The 22,568-nt window shown below is 38.3% G+C and overlaps 1 protein-coding gene across 3 annotated transcripts in view; it reads left to right on the top strand.

Annotated features, from left to right (window-relative positions):
- Positions 1-22,568, top strand: part of LOC150100369 (sodium-coupled monocarboxylate transporter 2-like) — a 173,427-nt gene that overhangs the window by 3,381 nt on the left and 147,478 nt on the right. Inside the window, exon 2 of one of the 3 annotated variants that reach the window (XM_090402435.1) lies at positions 2,703-2,861. The exons of 1 other annotated variant lie outside the window; for it this stretch is intronic. In XM_090402435.1, coding sequence (XP_090258561.1) covers positions 2,826-2,861 — 36 coding nt within the window. In that variant the 5' untranslated portion in view covers positions 2,703-2,825. Of the gene's footprint in view, positions 1-2,557; positions 3,143-22,568 lie in introns of those variants that run through there. One more of the 3 variants, XM_090402433.1, reaches the window with a different exon arrangement.

Raw genomic sequence — 22,568 nt, 5'->3', positions numbered from 1 at the left:
AGTATACCACATTGGTGGAACTGAACTCCAGGAGATTGACGAGGCAACGGATTTGGGAGTATTCGTGGATAGAGAGTTGACGTTTAGGGGGCACATTGAAAAAGTGGCTAAATCAGCTCATAAAATCACTTGGTTACTGAAGAATACTTTGACGAGCAGAGACAAGCAAGTTATTGTTCCTTCCTCTTGATGGGGAGTAGGTGGAGAGGATCCAGAGGCGAATGACCAAGACGATAGCAGGTCTACGGAATGAACTTTATGAGAACAAGTTGAAGATTTATGGGTTACAGAAATTAGTTGATAGGCGGAAAAGGGGTGATATGATTGAGACATTCAAATTACTGAAGAGTTTCTATAAGATTAATTCAGGGGCTATTTTTGAGAACAGGACTGGTGGTGGGAGGACTGGGGCCATCCATGGAAACTATGGAATCCACCCATGGAATCTAACACAAGGGTGTTAGAACTAGGTTTTTTACTTGGAGAGTGGTGAATGAGTGGAATAAGTTGCCAGAGTCTGTTGTGGGTGCCATGACTGTGAATGAGTTCAAGGCAAAGTATGATAGATACTGTGTGGATGTTAATAGTTTTTCTTGAGTTGATGTTTAGGGCCTCCCTCGACGAGTCTAAGTACTCCTTGGAGTTGCACATAGTAGTAATAATAAAGTATAATATACATTGCTTGAAAAGATGTCAACGAACATCCCCATGGGTACAGTGCATCATATCATGTAACCAGTCACATGTTTGTAGCTGGTATAAATTGGAGGAATATGATTCTCCCAGATCAATACAACTGCATCTGGGTGAAATGTCCGTGAGAAGGGAACTGACAGAATTTGAAAGAAACACTCTGATAGGATGCCATGTTGCAGGCCTATCTGTTCAGCAAATTATTGACAAATTGGGCCATTCCAGGTCAACAAGCAGTAATATTATACTAAAATCAAATCGAAACATGACTGTCGTCTGCTACAGAAGATATGTAAAAACCGCCATTCATAAGCTGACACATCGAATGCAGAGTTCTGGGAATCGACCGGAATGTGAATCTGCACAAAATATTCAGAACTGAGGCGGACAACATGGGTTTCCATGGTAGGACTACAACATACAGGCCCCACATTACCTGAACCAACATGAAGCATTGTTCTTCAGTGACGTAAAGAGCGTGCACAGTAGGACGTAGAAGCTTGGAAAGCTGTGTTATGGTGCAACAAAACATGCTACATACTTCTACCGAGCTGATGGACAGGTGGCGGATTCCCAGTGAACATCTCTTCCTAGAGCGTGTAACTCCAAATATGAAATATGGAGGTGGCAATGTGATGGTATGGGCCTGTTTCTCAGGGTTTAGCCTCAGACCTGTTTGTGGTATCAGGAACACTGAACTCTAAGTGGTATCTGAACATTCTGGATATTGCAATGCTTCCTACTTTGTGGAGTTTCTATGGAACTGACCACTGTCTAATTCAGCAAGGCAATGCACTTGGTGTCATAAGGCTGCTGCTAGAACTACATGGTTTGTGGACATGAACCACACTTGGCTTGCCTCCACAGTCCATGGGATGAACAAAATTCCCATTGATTGTTGTATGCCTGTGTATTTTGTTTGTCTGTTGATTTCTTTCCAAGCCATGGCAAAACTTCCTACAAAGAACATGCCAATTAGCTCTACAGCCTTGCAGTCAGAGACATGATTAATAGGAGTAACACTAGCAATGCAAAGTTGTAACATTGAACTAATTACAAGCATGATCGCTGCAGAGTTGGTTTAATCATCTTTTATTTTTTGTTAAGGTTCCACTAATTTAAAGCATGGGTGCTAGTTCTGGTAAAATACTTATAAGTTCTGTATTACTTAAATCTTGGTATTTCCAGCCTGGCTCCCACTGATGAGACCTCAATAAAGGTCGAAACCGGTCTGGGTAGTGGCCCCTTGCCTTTAATACAAAACATCATACATCTCCTCCAGGAGATGTGCTTTACATTATGCGTAAATATTAAGATTAGTGATCAGAGCTTATTCTACTTTTACCATGAGTTGCCTTGGTCTTGCACTACGTGCAGGGTCATCTAGACTTGCAACACTTGCAGGCGCAAACTTGACTTGTTTGTCTGTTTGCTTACTTGGGAAATGGAGTAAAACCAGGTTTAAAATAGCTTGGTATCTTTAATATTTATTATATACTTTCTACATTTATATCTCCTCCTGAGATTTTTATTTAAAAAGGTTAAAACACCTTATGGTAACTTGTTCTGGTAAAATACTTATAAGCTCTGTATTACTAAAATCTTGGTATTTCTAGCCTGGCTCCCACTGATGAGACCTCAATAAAGGTCGAAACCGGTCTGGGTAGTGGCCTCTTGCCTTTAATACATAGCATCATACATCTCCTCCAGGAGATGTGCTTTGCATTAAAGGTAAATAATAGTGATCAGAGCTTATCCATCTTTTACCATGAGTTGCTTTGGTATTGCACTACGTGTGGTATCGCCTAGACCTGCAATACTTGCAGGCGCAAACTTGACTTACTTGTCTGTTTGCTTACTTGGGAAATGGAGTAAAACCAGGTTTAAAATAGCTTGGTATCTTTATCATTTATTATACCCAAGGTAAAATACTTTCTACATATATATATATATATTTTTTTTTTTTAATTTATTTATTTATAGCTGTTTGGTTAAACGGTTTAATATAGGTGAAGAGGAATCTGAAACTCTGGATGATAGCGTGGCTTTGTGAAGGGGCTTTCTTTTCCTCGTAATTTATTCACTAAGTATAATAAAGTGACAGTTTAGCTGGATAAGGGAAATGCTACACCATGGTACTATTAGACCTCTCAAGGCCATATAAGAAGGTAGGTGACTAACGTGTGCCACAGGCTCTGTACTTTAGTTGTTATTTATGAATGCTATTAGGATTGCTTTCAGGAGGAATATTCAGCTGTTTGCTGATGATACTAAACTGGATAGCACAATAGTTAATAAAGGTAAACTGATAGTTTGAGCAAACGATATTGGTTGCCAGTTCGGTGTGTCAAAGTGTAATGTTATGGCTGTAAATTGCGTGGGTTCTTCAAGCTTCTTCAAGAAATGCTACACCATGGTACTATTAGACCTCTCAAGGCCATATAAGAAGGTAGGTGACTAACGTGTGCCACAGGCTCTGTACTTTAGTTGTTATTTATGAATGCTATTAGGATTGTTTTCAGGAGGAATATTCAGCTGTTTGCTGATGATACTAAACTGGATAGCACAATAGTTAATAAAGGTAAACTGATAGTTTGAGCAAACGATATTGGTTGCCAGTTCGGTGTGTCAAAGTGTAATGTTATGGCTGTAAATTGCGTGGGTTCTTCAAGCTGATCTGCTTTTTGTGTGGGATGAAAAACCAGAATTTCCGGACGGAAAAAATCTTACTACGTCTACATAATACCTGTTAACTCCCTTTCAGATCCATAAAAGGTTCTTCGCATCCTGGAAGAGATTTGATCCAAGATCTTTCAAGATTTCGTCAATATTAACTAAGCTACGGAGGCCGTGTGTAAAGTTGTACACTTTGGGAGGAAGGGAAAAAAAAGAAAGAGAAACCTACAAACTTGTATTGCATAAAACTGGACCGCGTGAAATTGACTGGACCAGGCATTTGGAGATGATAATGAACAGAGAATTTATAACCAATGACAAGTAGAGATAAGATAGGTATTATTAATTCCTCTTTATTAAGGTTTTAATTCAACAACATCCGGAGCGCGCAGATTTGATCGCTTGGGTTCCTTAGGGATGTGGTCTAGGATGATCCAGAAACGAGACCAGAATGGATCATTAGTCTGTGGAGTGCTCTCCTATCAGGAGAGACCAAAGGGCAATGCATTACAAGATTTAATTGATATATTATTATTATGTGACACCTCCAAGGAGTCCAAAGGCTCATCGAGGGAGGGCACCCACTTCACAACTCCCTATCTCTACCAGAAATCCACCAACTTCCATCATCTACACCAACGCCATCTACTGACCACCACCATCACTAGTATTTTTACGGGCAATCACAAACATCCATATCCACGGCGGGATTCGAACCCGCAGCCTTTTGGCTGGAGAGCGGATACGCTAACCACTCGGCCAACAATGCTGGCAAGTGGTAAATATATGGTAAAGAGGAGATATAATAGAAATATATATGACACTAAAGGGGATTTTATAGAGTACATGCTGAAGAAATTTTTCGGTGCATGACTAGATGGGAGAGCACAAGGGATCATCTCTGGAAGTTGTGTAACAGTGTGGTTAGCAAGTGCGAAGTTTTTGCTTGAAGAGTGACGAATAAGTTATCAGAGATGATCTTGAGTGTGTAAAGAAGTATCGTGGAGATGTCAGTGTAATAATGATAATAACCAACGTATGTATTAAATTTTAGTGTTTTCTTACTCCGATATTCTGTACTAATGAAACATGATTTGTTTTCCCGCTTTTATTTCATTTTCTTCTCGTGCCATTTTTTACTGTCCAACATGACTCGTGTTAACTATTCTTATTATTTTAATTGTTTCTACTCGGAAGTGTTCTAGCACTGTAGGGAGGCACTATATAGAATAAATAAAAGTGAAGTAAGAAAAGGGGGGGGGGGAAACATGCACACAAAATTGGAAGTTTAGTTGTTCAGTCATCGTCAGTATCTGTTAAATATAAGTAAAAGACTAAATCGTATTGTTAAGAAATTATATTCTTGTTTCCGTCATTATTTTACCTAAACGTGAGCAAGCAAAATTTTAGACATGAAATTTTCATGACTACGCTACTTGTATGTAGAAGTAACTAACTTCACATCAAGTTGTATATTTTTCCATAATGGAAAAAAAGTTACTACACATACTCGTTTTAATCATTAGTGATTGGTCTCATCAAGACGGACAGAAGTCATTTATTATTATTATTACTATTACGTGACACCTCCAGGGAGTCCGAGGACTCATTCATATACATATCCATATACAAATAGTATACGAGTGATAAAACTGAGAATAGTGAATTAGGGAAAAAGTTGTAAAAAGTTTTTGGCTAGAAAGCAAGTAAATTATATTTGACAAGGAAAAAAATGCATTTGATCAATAACGGAACGAACACATAGAGTAGTTAATGGCTGTTATTAGTGGATGCATTGCAAAGACAATGTTTTGCAAGATGTCCATTTTTTTCAATGGTAAACACCCACTATTGTTCTTTTTGGCAACTGTTCAGAACATGCATGGTTGGGTAGTCGCTGCTCCTTTTTACATTTCAGATTTTTGATTGTAAAACACTTCAGTATCTCCAAAAGTTTAGTTCTCAACCTATGAGAAAGGCAGACAACAATCCGGATAGTAACACCCATTCTATAAAGTATAGCATTAACATCATGCACCCTGACAAGTAGGCTCTTCATTAGGGAATACAAGGACAACTTGATGTGAAGTCGTATACTCTTATATAGGAGCAGTTCAGTCAATATATTTCAGTGCAAACGTTTTCTTTGTTAACTCTTAGGTAAAATACGGATGAAAACAATAGTACAATTTCTTGTCAAGTATAATTTACATTCTTCCAAGCGAATAAAATAAATAAATGAAAGTAAAAAATATAGTGATACACTTTTACAAGCATGTCGATTGGATAGCATGTGTTAAACGAAAATTAATTGGAAAAATATGTATAACTTCTATGGCGGTCTATTCGCTAATGCAATGTAATATATGATCGTGGAGGAAAAAGAAGGGGGACGTGGTTTTAATGAACAGTGAGTGTTGGACCAAAATGAATTTTAAAACTTGTATAAGAATGCCGAAGGATGGTAAAATCGCTAAATCCATAGTATCCAACTTCTTGACGGGAAGAAACATGAAAAGTGCTATTAAGCATGCTTTCAAAAATACGTAAAAAATAAACCTTTAAAAAATAGCTGAAGGTAGCGTGTAAATCACGCACATACTGCTGATGTTGAATCCCAACTAAACAAATACATTTGATCACACACACACACACACACACACACACACACACACACACACACACACACACACACACACACACACACACACACACACACACACACACACACACACACACACACACACACACACACACACACACACACACACACACACACACACACACACACACACACACACACACACACACACACACACACAGACAGAGTTCTTAATGCCTATTATTAGTGGATTCATTGTACAGAACAGTGTTTTGCAACATGTTTTCCAATGGTAAACTCCCGCTATTGTTCTATTTGGCAACTGTTCAGAATATGCATGGCTAGTCAGACTCAGGATATCTCTCTTATCGTGTCTCTTTTTTAACGTTTTTAATTTCTGATTATAAAATACAGTAGACTCTCGATTATCCGGCCTAATGTGGCGGAAGGGCAGGCCGGATAACACAAAAGTCGGATAGGCCGGAGTTCTAGGCCTACCTTTTCACATTTGTGTGAAAAGGTAGGCCTAAGATGAGAGTCAAAACTTACAGTTTTTAGTCTTTGAAAAAGTCCTTCATAGATAACTGCTTCACCCTTTTAGCCCTCTTCTGCGACGCATTGTCCCTCCACTTACGCAAGCAGATGATATCAGCTGGCGTCGCTTCTTCCTGCTCACTAATGTACTGCAGCGCTGCCTCAATCGTCTTGAACCCCTCCGAATGTGGGATGAGATTTTTCCTGTCATCTAAGGATGCCTCCTCCTCCTCCTCTTCTTCTTTCCCCTGTGTCACCATTTCCACAATATCGTTGTCAGCTATTTCATCAACTTCGTCGTTTGACATCCATTCTGTAATGTCCTCTGCATTGACATCGTCACAGCTCGGTACATTTCTGAGCAACGAAACAAGTTTATCGTTTTCATCTTCCACTTCGGTTTCACACACGGGTTCAAGGTTGAAATGTCCACCTTCATGGTCCAAAAGAATTTTCCAAGACTTTACAAGTGATATGTTTCGAATCTCTTTACTAACGTAACCAGGAACAGTGGCAAACGTATTCCGCACTTGTGGACATTCGATACACAACTGACGAAGCGGGGAAATCCGCACTTTGCATGTCTCAACTTGTGTTATGCACACGGCACGTAGGAGGATTGTAGCAGACGCCCGCTTGCAACGCCTTGCCAAAGTAAATTACAGTACATATTCCTCATTTTATCATGGAGAATTACTGTATTATTATAATTCTCCGTGAAAAAATCCAGGCTCCGGATAGTACGGAGTCCGGATAGTCGAGAGTCTACTGTATGCACAGTGAAACAATTTACCGTTGCCCTTGCCGTTATGGGCTTTTGATAGAATCTGTTCTCTGTCACTATAAGAAGTTTAAAAAAAAACACTCATTCGTTGTTTTTTCCATTCTTCTTTACAAGAATGTTTACTGGTATGAGCTATGCACAATGTGGGATGTATGTTTGTTTATTTTTTTCCCTATAACTCTATAGAACAAAACAGTGTTCGGTACATAAACCCAAATCTCAAAAATGGGTTTACCAATGGATAATAATAATAGTAATAATCCGTGATAGCACTACGAGGCCTTTAAGGCCAAGGACCTGCTCAGATTGGTTTTCGTAACTATAATAGTTATAATTTCGTAACTATAACTATAATATAGTAGTTATGCCAAGATATATATTTTTATATGTAAATTGCGTGTTCTCGTGACTGGTTTGCTTGACTGCAGGATAAAAAACCCGAGTTTCCAAAATCCTTCGTTTCCGTATGAAACAGGTTCAAGTAACGGTATGGCGCTATTAAAAAAAAAAAAATACTGACTTTCCGTAACCCCCACTTCAGTGTAAGCGCTATGAGATATGCAGTTCGACTGCATGCACATTAATAGCAGCGCACTAGCTGTAGCAATGGTATTGACGTTGGAAGAAAAGACGTTTGTTGTTGAGAATTATTTTCGTTCATACGGAGTTGGCAGAGCAAATGGTCCAAACTTACGATATGTTTGTGAGCAGTTGTTCGTCGTTTCCGTTAGCGTGTCCCAAACAATTGTGTTATCATTGCCTTAATCGAGGTTGCGACGTACGGGGAGTGTTCTACCGCAATGTACAGGGCATTCGGGGCGACCAGGAACTGTTAACACAAATGAGAATTCGGGCTTGTGTTGGAACAAGTGTTACAGTCTCTGAAACGCAGTCAACGCTGAACAGCGGTAAAACTTGGGACAGCGAGGCGGCCATTACATAGAATACTTAAGGAGCTGGGTGCTTTTCGTACGCCACTCAGGTGGGTCAATGATTAACAGTAAAGAATTATGCTGCACGGCCTGAATATTGTGCACGCGTGCTAGCCAATGTCTGTGAAGATTCGTCCTTCCTCTATGCTGTCTGGTTCTCGGACGACGCGCATTTCCATCTAAGAGGTCACGTAAACAGATGAACTTATAGGTTTCTTGGTTTCTCGAGACCTCAATTTGTTCAAGAGAAACCTCTTCACAGCGAGATCACCGCATGGCATCCGGTTTTCGGCCATGACATAATTGGGCCCCTACTTCATTGAAGAGGGTGGTGTAACCGTGATTTTGAATAGCGAACGCTACATAAACCCAACACATTGACAATGTGTTGGTTCCGTTCACCTAGAATTTTCACAAGGATGTGCCGTGCAAAAACACATTCCATTTCGTGCACAGGACGGAGCAACCTGTCACACATCACTTAGACTATTTATTAGAACACTTCCCCGGGAGGCTCATTTCGAGGTTCACAGAATTCCCGTACCCTTCACGTTCTTCTGATCTCACATTGATGCCTTTGGAGTATGTTGAAGGAATGGGTATTCCACCATCACCTGCTTTCAAACTTTGATGAACTAAAATTACACGATATATCCAGTAGATGTCCTAACTCTTGTTCTTCAAGATGATAGGGAACCTTCGCATGCGCTACGAAAACTGTCTTGAAAGACAAGGTGCCCATTTCGACACGGAATCTACCGTCGTTAATGCTTTATCCGACCAAGATTCCACTGGTTGTTGTGGATTTACATATCATCATGTGTAAACATATATTTCTTTGTTAATAAACCCTTTTACTCTATAACATATATCGTTGTAGTTATTCAGTATTTTTTTTTTCTGTACTGTACTTTCAAACGAAAATGATCTGATAAAGGTTCTTTTAGTCCTACTGGATTCAGATCCAGGTCTTATGGAGGTTCTTAACCATGGGTATTACTTTAATGAAATTTCTTCACAGACTTTAATAGATTTTAAACCTCTGCCAGACTACATTCGAACTGTTTTGTCGAAGAATTCCATTTTAAAATTGACTTGATAGTTCAAAATTGTATTCGTCACTGCTTCACACAGCAATCAGACCCTCCGTAATGAATTCGCGACATTTCACTCTCAACTGGAAAGACTTGGGTTCGAATTCCATCTAATATGCCAAGAACCATTATAAGGGCTTTTCAGCTGAATGTGAATTTTCCGGTCTCATAAGCGATGGCAAGATTTTATCCCGAAAAACCTGTTTTTTTTTGTTTGTTTTTTTCATTCCGCAAAACAGGCAATAACACACAATACAGTTCGGCCACAGAACACAACGGACAATACAGTAATACCCCAGTTAGCGCTCTAGGTATTCCTAGAACGTGAAACGCTAACCGAAACAATGCTAAACAAGGTCATTTATATTACATTACATCATATTAGACAGGTGAAAATACAAATAGAGTAGAACAATAAGGAACTTTTAATGAGCGATTTTTGAGTCACTAATTATAGTGTATTTAAATAAGAGAACGAACTGTAAGTCTTCCTAGAACAGGGGTCTCCAAACTACGGCCCGCGGGTCAGATGCGGCCCACGATATGATTTTATCCGGCCCGCCAATTGGACTAATTTTTCAATAAGAATCCACAAAAAAAAAAATAAAAATAAATAAATAAAAAATAAGGGGTGTTGATGGATTTCAAATGCATTAAATAAAATTTTGTTCAAAATATATTCCGGAATAGCAAAAAGTAACCGTAATCCAAGTTACGGTCTTTCTGACCATAAAAGGTCAATTAAAATGGACTAACGAAGAAGAAAACATTTTAATTTTACAAAATTTTACAAGCGAATTTGAAGAAATTTGCTTGTAAATTTATCTATATTTTTAGGACAACGTATCTTTGCAAACAAACTTTTCCCGAATGAAATATATCAAGCCAAAATACAGGGCAAATTTATCTGATGAGCATTTGAAGTCGCTACTTGTAATTAGCACTTCAAAATTTGAACTTGAGTTTAATAAGATTTTAAAAACACAAACACAGGTACATCATTCACATTAACGGTTTTATTATAATTTGTGATAAAAATATCAGAATTTGCTGATAGTGTTCGTTGTCATTAATATACGATAATTTAATTTCACATACTCTGTAATCAGTTTTTATCTGCTTTTAATAAAACTCATATATCTAGTTCTAGAGTTTTTTTTTTTTTTTTACTACGGCCCGCTGAACAGTTTTGAAGTACCCAATGTGGCCTTCACGGCGAAAAGTTTGGAGACCACTGTCCTAGAATATTTGAAGACTCACAATCTTTCGAAGGATATCTGATCCCTCGTTTGAGATGCAGTGAATGAAGTGATGTTGGTATGTACAGAAGCAGTTGTCTTCATTTGCCAAACAATATACTCATCGGCTGAGCACTTATATGTATTATTCTACACGAAGTACAATGAATAACTAAATGAATGTTAAAAATGACGAAGTAATGGCTGCTGTTGAGAATTATCGGACATGAGTGCTATGCACTACAGCGGGTAGCACTAAGTGTGATATTATGTACATCGGCCTCATAGACCCTGCTCTCTCGGTGCATTTAACATAATCTCTGAGAAATACGAAAACAATGAGAAACCGAACTCACTAAGTTGAAAGAGCTCATGTCATGATCAAAATGTTTCACTTTCATTATAGCATAAGGAGATGTTATTGCTTTGACAGAATCTCTGTTGAATATATATTTTTTTACATTTACCACGAGTTGCCTCAGACTTGCACTACGGGCAAGCGCAAACTTGACTTACTTGTTCTGTTTTCTTACTTGGAAAAAAGGATTAAAACCTAGCTTATAAAATTACTTGGTATCTTTAACATAGCATATACCCAAGGTAAAAAACTTCCTACACACACACACACACACACACACACACACACACACACACACACACACACACACACACACATATATATATAAAACTTATATATATATTTATAAAAAATATATAGGTAAAAAACTTCCTACACACACACACACACACACACACATATATATATATATATATATATATATATATATATATATATATATATATATATATATATATATATATATATATATGTGTGTGTGTGTGTGTACTCAGCATACCAATTAATTTTATATGAACTTGGTTTTTAATCCTATTTCCCAAGAAAGCAAACAGACAAGAAAGTCAAGTTTGCGCCTGCAAGTACTGCAAGTCTAAGGCAACTGATCCCTAAGGTAGTAGTAGTGCCAGTTGAGGCAACTCGTGGTAAAGGTGGTTAAAGCTCTGATCACTAATCTTAGTATTTTTCCTCTAATGTAAAGCACATCCCCTTGCGGAGATGTATGATGCTAAACATTAAAGGCAATGGTCGCTGCCCATACCGGTTTCGACCTTTGTTGAAGTCTCGTCAGTGGGAGCCAGACCTGAAAATGCTAAGAGTGAAGTAATGCAGAGCTCATTATGTATTTTACCAAAACAAGTTGCCACAAGGTATTTTAACCTTATAAATAAAATCTCAGGAGGGAGAGATAGATGTAGAAAGCTAGAGGAAAAATACTAAGAATAGTGATCAGAGCTTTATCAACCTTTACCACGAGTTGCCTTGACTGGCAATACCTTAAAGATCAGTTACCTGCAATACTTGCAGGCGCAAACTTAACTTTCTTGTCTGTTTGCTTTCTTTGGAAATAGGATTAAAAACCAAGTTCATATAAAATTACTTGGTATCTTGAATACATAATATATACCCAAGTTAAAACTTTCTAAATCTATCTCTCATCCTGAGATTTTATTTATAAGGTTAAAACACCTTGTGACAACTTGGTTTGGTAAAATACATAATGAGCTCTGCATTACTTCATTCTTAGCACCCCACACATACCTGCTCCAAGCCAAAAACAGCTGCTGCTAAGTGCGCTAATTGTGGTGGTCCCCACCCTGCAAATTACAGAAGGTGCATTTGCCAGCCAAAAAACAGGCAAACTGAGTTAATCAGTCAATCTACCTCACTATCAGAAACGAGAGCCCCAGAAGCTCAAGTTCATCAGGCTCCTATTAGTTTGAACAAGATGACAAGTGTTCACCCACCATCAACTGAGCCCCCCCCCCCACGAAAATAAATTTTCAACACCAAACAAGAGCATATGCTGACGTGGCCCACCCCCAAAAAGCAGTCCATGACCAGAATATGCCAAATCCACATTCAAATATAACAGCCATCATCACCTCTTCTCTTGTAAATATGTTACAGGATTTCAGTAACGCAAATTCATCACTAAGCACTACAAAAAGCTTCTTGCAGCAAACACAGTCCATTTTATCTGCACTCTCCAATGCATAGGAAAAACTTTACCCCATATTCTCTAATGATTATTACATGGAATGCCAACGGTCTTAAAAATAAAATACTAGACGTACAGGAATTCAATGACAGATATAATCCGGATATATTATTAATTAATGAAACTCACCTGAGACCTGCTGACAATCCTAAATTCAAAGGATATCAACTTTACAGGAATGATAGGCTGGATTACAGAGGTGGTGGTACAGCCATCCTCATCAAAAATCACATCAACCATCATGCTGTAGCCATTCCTACAACCATTAATCTCGAAGTCACAGGTATCAATGTCATCACAAACTCTGTCGGAAACAAAAATCTATGCTGCTTATAACCCACCATCAAAAACATTGCTGACCACAGATGCTATCCTCGGCGTTAAACTACCGGTTATTATCACCGGAGATTTAAACGCAAAACATCACGCCTGGAGCAGTAGGTCTATATATAGGAATGGCCGCATCCTCTTTAACTACACAAGCTCAAATTGAGCAGCTGTGGCTGGCCCCTCAGTGCCAACTCACCACAGTCCCACTGGCTCATCCGATGTCTTGGATATAGCTGTCCTTCAGAATGTCAATCTGCAGTACACCCTGGAATCATTGAATGAATTATCATCAGACCACAATCCTATTCTGCTCCAACTGGGTTATCAGAGGGGACTCTCCCCTTCGCCTCACACCTTCATCCAATGGGAAAAACTATTCAGAATGCTTCCAAACTAAATTGATTCTGCAGTCAATAAACTTACTGATCAAATCAACACAGCCATAGCATCTGTCACCTCAAATTCAATTGCTTTCAAGCCTAAACGACTACCAGATGACATAATGAACTTAATCAGGGAAAAAAATAAAGCAAGAAAACGATACCAGAACACCCCAAGACAAAACATATCTCAACAAAATGAACAGTGCAGTGAGAGATGCACTTAAAGTCCACAGACACAAACTATGGGAAGACAAATTAACCTCCATATCACCTGGTGATCAAACCATCTGGAAGTTCCTGAGAAACATCAAAAACAAAAACAAATAAACAAATCTCTTCCTCCTCTCAAACCTGACCTGAACATTGTTCACACAGATGCAGAAAAAGCCGAAACTATAGCTAAAAATTTAGAAAATCAGTGTAGCCCTTCATACAATAATCTAAATTTCGATCATATTTACAAAGTCCACCGCCACGTCAGACACGTGTTAAAACGGCCTGATACCTGTACCAGCCAACTCACACCTACTTCCCCAGCTGAAATTTATGACATTATAAAGAACTTAATGAATAATAAAGCTCCAGGACCTGACGACATATCCAACAAAGTTATTAAACTGCTACCCCGAAAGGCCATCGTATATCTTACAACAATAATAAATACTATGTTCAGGTTTAAGTACTTTCCCTCTGCATGTAAGTTGGCAGACGTAGTTCGTATATACAAGCCTGGCAAGGATCCTCAGCAGCCTCAAAGTTATCGTCCCATAAGTCTGATTTCTAATTTGGGCAAAATAGCAGAAAAAGCTATCCTTTCCAGAATTCAGCTTTCAGTAAAAATATTAAACATCCTTCGTTCAGAACAGTTTGGTTTTCGACAGTTTCACAGTACGACCCAACAAATTCATAGACTAATCGAATTCATTACCACAAGTTACAATTGGCACCAATACACCGGAGCAGTTTTTCTTGACTTAGAAAAGGCGTTCGACAAATTATGGCACATTGGACTACTATACAAGTTGATTTTAGCTGGCATTCCATTAGATCTAGTCCAAATTATAAAGTCATTTCTTAGTGACAGACGAATGCAAGTCAAACTAAATGATAAATTATCTACCCAGCGATGCATCTTGGCAGGAGTGTCTCAAGGGTCCCTACTGGCACCGATACTTTTCACGATTTACATGGCGGACATTCAAAACAATCCAATGTCATCCATCATTGCTTTATACGCAGACGACACAGCTATACTAACCAGATCTATTAAACCGCACCTTGTCACCAAGAAACTGCGAGAAAACCTGCAGAGATTAGAGCACTGGTTCTCGGAATGGAGATTGCAAGTAAACCCTCAGAAAAGTATCGCCATGATCTTCACTAAAAACTCAATATCTCCCAAAGATGACATCTTCCTAATTAATATCAAGATTCCCTGAAAAACAGAAGCCAAATATCTGGGTGTACTGCTGGACAGAAAACTAACATTCAGTTCACATATAAAAGCCTCATGCCCCATGTACAAAAGCATCAAGAGTCATTGCACAGCTTTACCCTCTTATCAATAGGAATAGCAAGCTGGATACCAAAATAAAACTGCTCCTTTATCAGTTGATGATTCGACCAATTATTACTTATGCGTCCCCAGCCTGGGAGCCACACCTCAAGTACAAATATCCTCAAACTACAGAGAGTGCAAAACGAATGTCTACGCATGATCTTAAACGCACTATGGTATGTCAGAAATGTCCACCTCCACCGGGATACAAATATCCCCCACATCTACTCTTTCCTGCAGTCTTCGGCGGTTACAGGCAAATTCATCGAAAAACAGTTAATCGAAAGACAATTCATCGAATGCAATTCATCGAACAGCAATTCATCCAAAAAGCAATTCGCCGAACGACAATTTAACGAATGGCAATTCGTCGAAAAGGCAATTCATCGAATGACCAATTCATCGAACGACAATTCGTCGAAAATGTAATTCATCGAAAAAATTTTTCGATGAATTCTTTCATAATTCATCGAAAAGTCATTTTTCTTGCAAAGTATTGTTTAAAAATCTTCAGTAACAATGCGGAACGTTACTCATGATACAGACAACATATTTAAGTGGTCATTGAAACGTAATAATTATTTTCTTGCATTTTAGAGCATTTAATGTAAGTGTACATCCTGCTTCATTGTACAGTTAGCGATTTATCTGTAGAGAAGACAGGAGTACCACATGCACTTATCTCCCGAATAACCTGGAAAACATGTAATTGCAGTTAATAAGGGGAGGAATAGGCTAAGAAATTCGTTCTACCAAATTTTGTCACAATAAGTCTAGTCGATTGAAATTAAAAATTCCATTAAATTTCATCCAGCCAGAGCGCAATTGCTAATATCATTTAGGAACTTCTTTACGGAAATGTCATGATAGAAGTGATCCATTACGAACTAAAACTGAACCGTGCATCAGCTTCTTGTTCTGAAAACTTCTGCGAGTTATTGTATACATAATTTCGACACTATTCTTTGTAGCCCCGAATATAGCTGAACTGAAAACTGGAAGGGTTCGACATTTTTTTTGTAAAAGTTTCAAATACGGAATCCAAATAAAATTTTTTCATTAATAAATGTAATAAATAAATAAATTTACTGAACGTAAGTTAGTAGGTCTAATACTGAGATAACTAGGCTTTTCCTCCTGGAAATAGGCAAATCGGACAAGAAAAACAATAAGAATCGACATTGTTCTGTAATTATTCCTTAGTAAAGCAGTATTGCTATATTTGCTATACCAACAATCATTATACTGAGGAGGATGAGGGGGAAATAGTATTGATCATTAATATTATTACTACTACTACTACTAATAATAATAATAATAAATTGATTCTTTGATATAAATATTTTTCACAATATAATAATAAAATATACAGGAATTCAGAGTAAAAATATTGGAAAACTTGAAAAAAAATCATTCCTAAAGGTTTTTCAATCACGTTTCACTTATTTACTCCTGTTTCTGTTATTCCTCAACGACAGGAGTGACACCTGCACTTATTTCCCGAATAACCTCGAAAGCAAGTAATTGCAGTTAATAAAGGGGAGGATTAGGCTAAGAATACTGAGGAGTATATGTGTGGGTATATTTCTGGGTTTTGAGGAGGTGATCGGTGCAGTTTGTTAAAAAAAAAATAAAAGGTTAAAATATTCTCTAGGAAAGGAAAATAATAAAATAAGGAATGATGAATAAAGAGTCTTAAAAAACAAACCTGTAAACCTTTTAGAAGCATGCCCATCTGGTGTTATATTTAGATGAGCAGCGGTTGGAAGTCTTATTCGACTTTTGAAGGATGCCAGTGGTCGGCAGATCACAGTTAGAAAACACAGTGCTAAAGAAAATTGGAATTGGGTTGAGTTGTTTTGAATTAAGGAAGAAGCAACTGGCCTTAAATCCCTGCGTGTTTTTCGGCAAGAAAAAACCAAGTTTCAGAGAGGAAAAACCTTCCATCCTCGTATGAGACAGGCTAACTGACCTTCAGATTAAACGCCCTGATAAAAGCCCTTGACATCCTTGATAAACGTAGGATGCTGAAGTCCTTTTCAGCAGTTTCATTAAATGAGCTGTAGAATTTTTCTCTTCTCGGTTTCTGCAGTTTTGTAGAAAATAAGTTTAGGATGGAGGACTTTTTTTTATACATTCACGCCAAGTTTTTTTTTGTAGGCTTCCATTTTCCAGAGATGAGATGTTTCTTAAAGTTGATTTTTCTGTTTTGGAATTTTCGAGTTGGTTCGAAAATATGGCTCAACAATGCGATCATGCATGATCGCATTGTTGAGCCATTTTTTCCATGAAGAGACGACTAAGAGAGTGGCATACCTAAATATGCTAGAGAAATTTTTGTTTCCCCAGATTGAGAATGTGTAGGGCCTCATTTTCCAACATGATGGAGCAACTCCACATTATGGCGACTGCGCGTATCCCACTGCTTGTGGCCACCGCGCAGTCCTGATTTGATTCCGATGGATGTCTTCTTTTGCATATATTTATATTTGTGTATAAATAATTAAGTAAAAGAGTTTTTTAAGGGGAAGGGGCGGAAAAATATGCTACTGCATGTGGCGACAAAATTTCTAGGGCCGGCCCTAGAAATTTTGGTGAATATGGTGTTTGAGGTAGATATTGAAATCCCAAGTCGTATATTGTCTGTTGGATTTCATAAGCAGGTGCATTGTCCTGCAAAAGCAACACGCCTCTGATTAGTTTCTCGAACCGATTTTCCTTCAGTACCTCCTTCAATTCCTTCAGAGCTGCTGTAACAGTTTCACCTTTCTTGAGGTAAGGTAAGTATTACACCATCCATATCCTAAAAAACAATGGCAAGAACTTTCCCTGCTGACTGTTTGGTTCGAAATTTCTTTGGCCATGGAGAACCTTTGTGTCTCCACTTCATTGACTGTTGTTTGTTCTCTGGGTTATAGTGACGAAGCCATGTTTCATCAACGGTTAGAAGATGAGCTAAAAAATTTCACGAGAATGAAATCCCTTTATGAAATGTTCTTTTAACATCTCACCTATACCGCCTCAGTGGATATCATTCACTGCAACCAGTATGCCCCGCCAAAAAATCGCTTTCCGAACGAAGTAGGATAAATAGTAGTTATAAATAGTAGGATAATAAAAAGATATATACCTCTCAAAATAATCCAAAACAAACTAAAAAAAAAAAAAATTGCACACACATCTTCGCCCCCACACGCCTTATAATTCATTTTTCGGTGAACTGTATTTTCGATGAATTGTGATTTTTCGATGAATTGTTGTTTTTCGATCAATTGCGTTTCGATGAATTGTCTTTTCGATTAACTGTTCATCGGCGAATTGCTTTTTCGGGGAATTGTCTTTCGATGAATTGCTTTTTCGATTAATTGTTGTTCGATAAACTGATTTTCGATGAATTGTTTATTCGATGAATTGCCTTCGATGAATTGTCTTTCGGTAAACTGTTTTTCGATGAATTCTCCGGATACCGTCTACGGCAGTAAAGTTCTCAGCATCCTCTTCACATCCAAATGAATTAGTGCAACAAGCAGCAAATTATGATGAAACAGACTTCTCCAAATATAGGAGACCCAAGGCCATCCTACTTCCAAATGAAGCTCTTTAAATCGCACCCACTCAGGCAGAGCACTTAGCTCATAAACGTTTCCTCACACTGCAACCTTATCAGATTGCAGGGATTATAAAAGCATTTTGCTTCACCCTTGTAGTCAGCAACGTCTTGCGTCAATCTTAGCATTTTCAGGTCTGGCTCCCACTGACGAGACCTCAACAAAGGTCGAAACCGGTATGGGTAGTGACCATTGCCTTTAATATTTAGCATCAAACATCTCCGCAAGGGGATGTGCTTCTTGGGAAATATGATTAAAAACCAAGTTCACATAAAATTACTTGATATCTTGAATACATAATATATACCCAAGTTAAAACTTTCTACATATATATATATATACAGGGTGTTCGGGATAAATTTGACAGTTTCGTAAGGAAAAAGAAAATCTTCTTTGTATCTATTAAATTTAATGAATTGACAAAAAAACATTACAGGCAGAGTTAATTACAATACTATCAACAAGATTTACTCAAAATAACCACCATTAGCATCGATCACAGCTTCAATTCTGCTTCGGAACCTCGAACAAGCTGATGCTACAGTCTCCCTGGGAAGGGAGACTGTAGCAAAAACTGTTTTAATTTTATCCATTAACTGGGCTTTTGTATTACTGGAAGTGCGATTAGTGTCTTTTTCAACTGCGCCCCATACAAAATAATCCATGGGGTTAAGGTCTGGGGAGTTTGGAGGCCAAACATTTGGACTGGTGAAGTCGTAGAAATTTTCAGACAACCATTTTTGACTTTTCCCAGAGGTGTGGCAAGGGGCCGAATCCTGCTGCCATACATACGGCCTACCATTGGCTACCCTTGTTATCCAGGGCTTGACTACAGTTAGCAACTCCACGAACAAAGCCCGAATTCCAATGCCAGGGTTCTTCAACACCTGTTCCTGCAGATTTGCGAGGAATTCTGCTGTACGAACGCAATCAGATCGTCTGCTAGGGATCTTTCTTCTTGCTACATCCTCGTAGTCACCATTGCAAGTCTCTAGTTCATGCCTGATTGTTTTTACTGTATTCAGGGAGCATTGGGCAGCAGTCGTAATATCCTTATTTTGATGGCGGGCACGAATCATCATGATACAAGTTATTCTCTTCCATGATTCAGGTGGGTTCCAGCTATCCATCCTTTCTGACATCTTGTATATGAATGAAGAAGGGTCCAAACTTTTAAATGAAGAGAAGTGTGTGTTAATACATGTAACTTACGGAAAAATATAATTAATTATAAATATGTCAAATTTATCCCGAACACCCTGTATATATATATATATATATATATATATATATAGCATTTGTAGGCTTGAGTTCCTGAAAGCATGCCTCTGAGTTCTGCGCATCGAGGATTCGCCTTGTCACTGCATACCACTAATGCGCAGTCTACATTTTTATCTGAATCCGGCTCTCACGGAAAGGTGTTTTTTTTTTTTATTCCACAAAACGCAACCAGGTTAGAACACACGCAATTTACAAAGGATACTGTGCAAATAAGGATTAACCGGATCGGGTTTCGAAAGTCTGCATAAAACAGAAAGAAAAGAAATAAAATTTCACGATTGCTGAGGAATGGTGATCATGTTTTAACTCAATTAAAATTGTATAAATGAAGACTCTCTCTCTCTCTCTCTGCTTATTTTTGGTTATGTTTAGGAAATACTAAAAGTTGAGTTGTTCTGTTAGCTTGAGCACAGATTTCATGTATGTGCATTACATATGAGAACTTTGTTCTCAGCAGTACCTCTAAATATTTAGCTAAAGGTTGCCAAGAAATGGAGGTAATGACAATAATAACTTCTGTAGTTGCACGTTCTACTGTCAAAAGAGCTACGAACGCTAATTTCAAGGATTACGCCTATTTATTGAACCAGTCCTATAACTCAAGGATAATATACTATAGCTCTTTGGTTATCACCGGTATTAATTACCAAGCCATTAAAACATTGTCGTCGGTGCAAGCAAAGATTGGTCGATTAGTAGAGCCTCTGCTATTAATGGCTCGAAATAAGTTAAGTAAGTTTGAGCGCAGTTGGAAGGGGATCAATCGTTCGATTCTGTTGCCACACTCTCCCTCGATGAGTCTTTGGACTCCCTGGAGGTGTCAAATAATAATAATAAAAGGCCTTGATAGTTAAAGATGTGCAAGGAAGATTAGCCATAACAATGGCGAAAAGGAAAAACGATAGTGTTGATACCTGCTGTAACTCTTCCTTCTCAAGGCTATTTGGTCTATTTTTATTCTAAATGTGTAACTGTTGAGATATAATTTAAAGATTAGAATTAAAGTTAGCAGATATTTGTTCTGAAACGTTTATTGAGCAGACACTTTTGCCAAACCTGGTTAAAGTTTTTGCGATATCCAAGAAGAGTGTACCTAATTCAAACATTCTGTATATTTATTGTATTGCAGAATGACCTTTGCTAAATCCAAACTGTTCAACTGGGATAGAGGACTGCTTGATCAGAGATCTTTCCCAAGCAGCATAACAGAGCAATAATTTTTGAGGTATGTTATTTGAGTATCTTGGAGATCCCGTCTGGGCCTCGTGTTTTGCTGTTTTCAACCAAGTACATTTCAGCAGGTAAGACAGAGCTGATGTTTTCATGAAACTCAACGGTATTTATGCACATTCAGTTGTGTACGTTATCAATGAAATTCAGATCGGTGAAGTACTAGTGCTGCATTGCATTTACAAGCAGTCTGCGAATGCTTTACTTTTAATGTATTACAGTCTATCCCTTGTTCGCTATGCAAGCCATAGAGACCGATTTTTCATGTTCGAGGACTAGTGCTTCGACTCCCATTACTGGTTCTGGTGATCGCGCTTATTAGACTGGATTGGTGGTCTCGTTGAACTCGTATTGGGCAGCAGATGCCAACATTCTGTAGCAGTGGCGTCTTTTTTTATTTTTATTTATTTTTATGGCAAAGATGATTGCTTTCTTTCAGGAGATGGTCTGGAAGTGTACGTGGTGCAGTGAATGCAGTTGAGATCGGACAGTGAGCTGTCAATTTTGCATGGAATTTATGATTGAGCGGTCATTCTCTTCTTAAAGAGTAGCAGGACGTTCCCCTCGTTAATGGACGAAGAATAGTCCGTAATGATGCTTTGAGCTCAGCATGGAATATGATGGGATTTGTATCAGTTGAAGTTATCTGTCGCACATAGTGGGTATTAGCACTATGAACTATTACCCAACTATGTTGCTGGTTGCCCAGCCGACTATGTGCGTCTGATCAACCAGCTCTACTGAAGTGTGTCGATCTGCTCTATTCCTAATGGCTGCGAATGCGATGAGAATTTGCAATTGTTGGTGGTGAATCTGCACAGCGGGGCCTAAATGTTAAGCATAGCATTTAGGTCTTCTGCGATTAGTACTGCCTGGATTGAACCTAAAACCTCCTCACGATTAGAATCAGGCAATTGCTTATTCGGTGAATTATATAATTTCGTTGCGTGCTATATTACTTCTGATAAAGATGGTAGCGCCACCTCCTCTAGCATCTAATTTATTATTACGATAAAGGATGTCATCGTAATAATCAACCAGATGCCAGAGGAGGCATCTGAACCTAAGGCAAAACTAAGTTTCTTCATGAGGATAACTTCAGCATATTAACGTAGAGCAAATTATTGCAGTTCAAATAATTTATTTTTGAAATTCCAAATGATGATCTGTAATGACAGTTTCTCTCGTTTGGAATTCGCCACTAGCAGCATGGTGAATCATTTAAGTATTCTTTTGAAATGTCGTAGTGAATTTTTGTGTGGGTTGGTGTCTTGCCGCCTTGAATTATCATTTCCTTCAGAATGACTGCTACAAAAGCGGAATTTGGAATTTAACCGAGTTGCGAATCGGGTCACATTGTCTTTGTTGATGCTAATACTACTGCATGTGATATTATCGCTTGTATGATTCTCGGAGCCTCTAGGAAGGTTTCCAGTTTTGGAAGGTTGTTTTCAGGTTCAGCAGAATTGGATTCATCCTTTGTAACTGGTGAGATTTGGACGGACTACAGCAATTTGCGAACTTGGCTAGTTCTGACTAATTTTTTG

This window comes from Typopeltis vanoorti, chromosome 13 (assembly GCF_054136105.1).
Source record: "Typopeltis vanoorti isolate ZY-2024b chromosome 13, IOZ_Tvanoo_1.0, whole genome shotgun sequence".
NCBI classification, from domain to species: Eukaryota; Metazoa; Arthropoda; class Arachnida; order Uropygi; family Thelyphonidae; genus Typopeltis; species Typopeltis vanoorti.
Note: the sequence above shows the minus strand (reverse complement) of the source record. Positions and strands in the feature narration are given on the sequence as shown.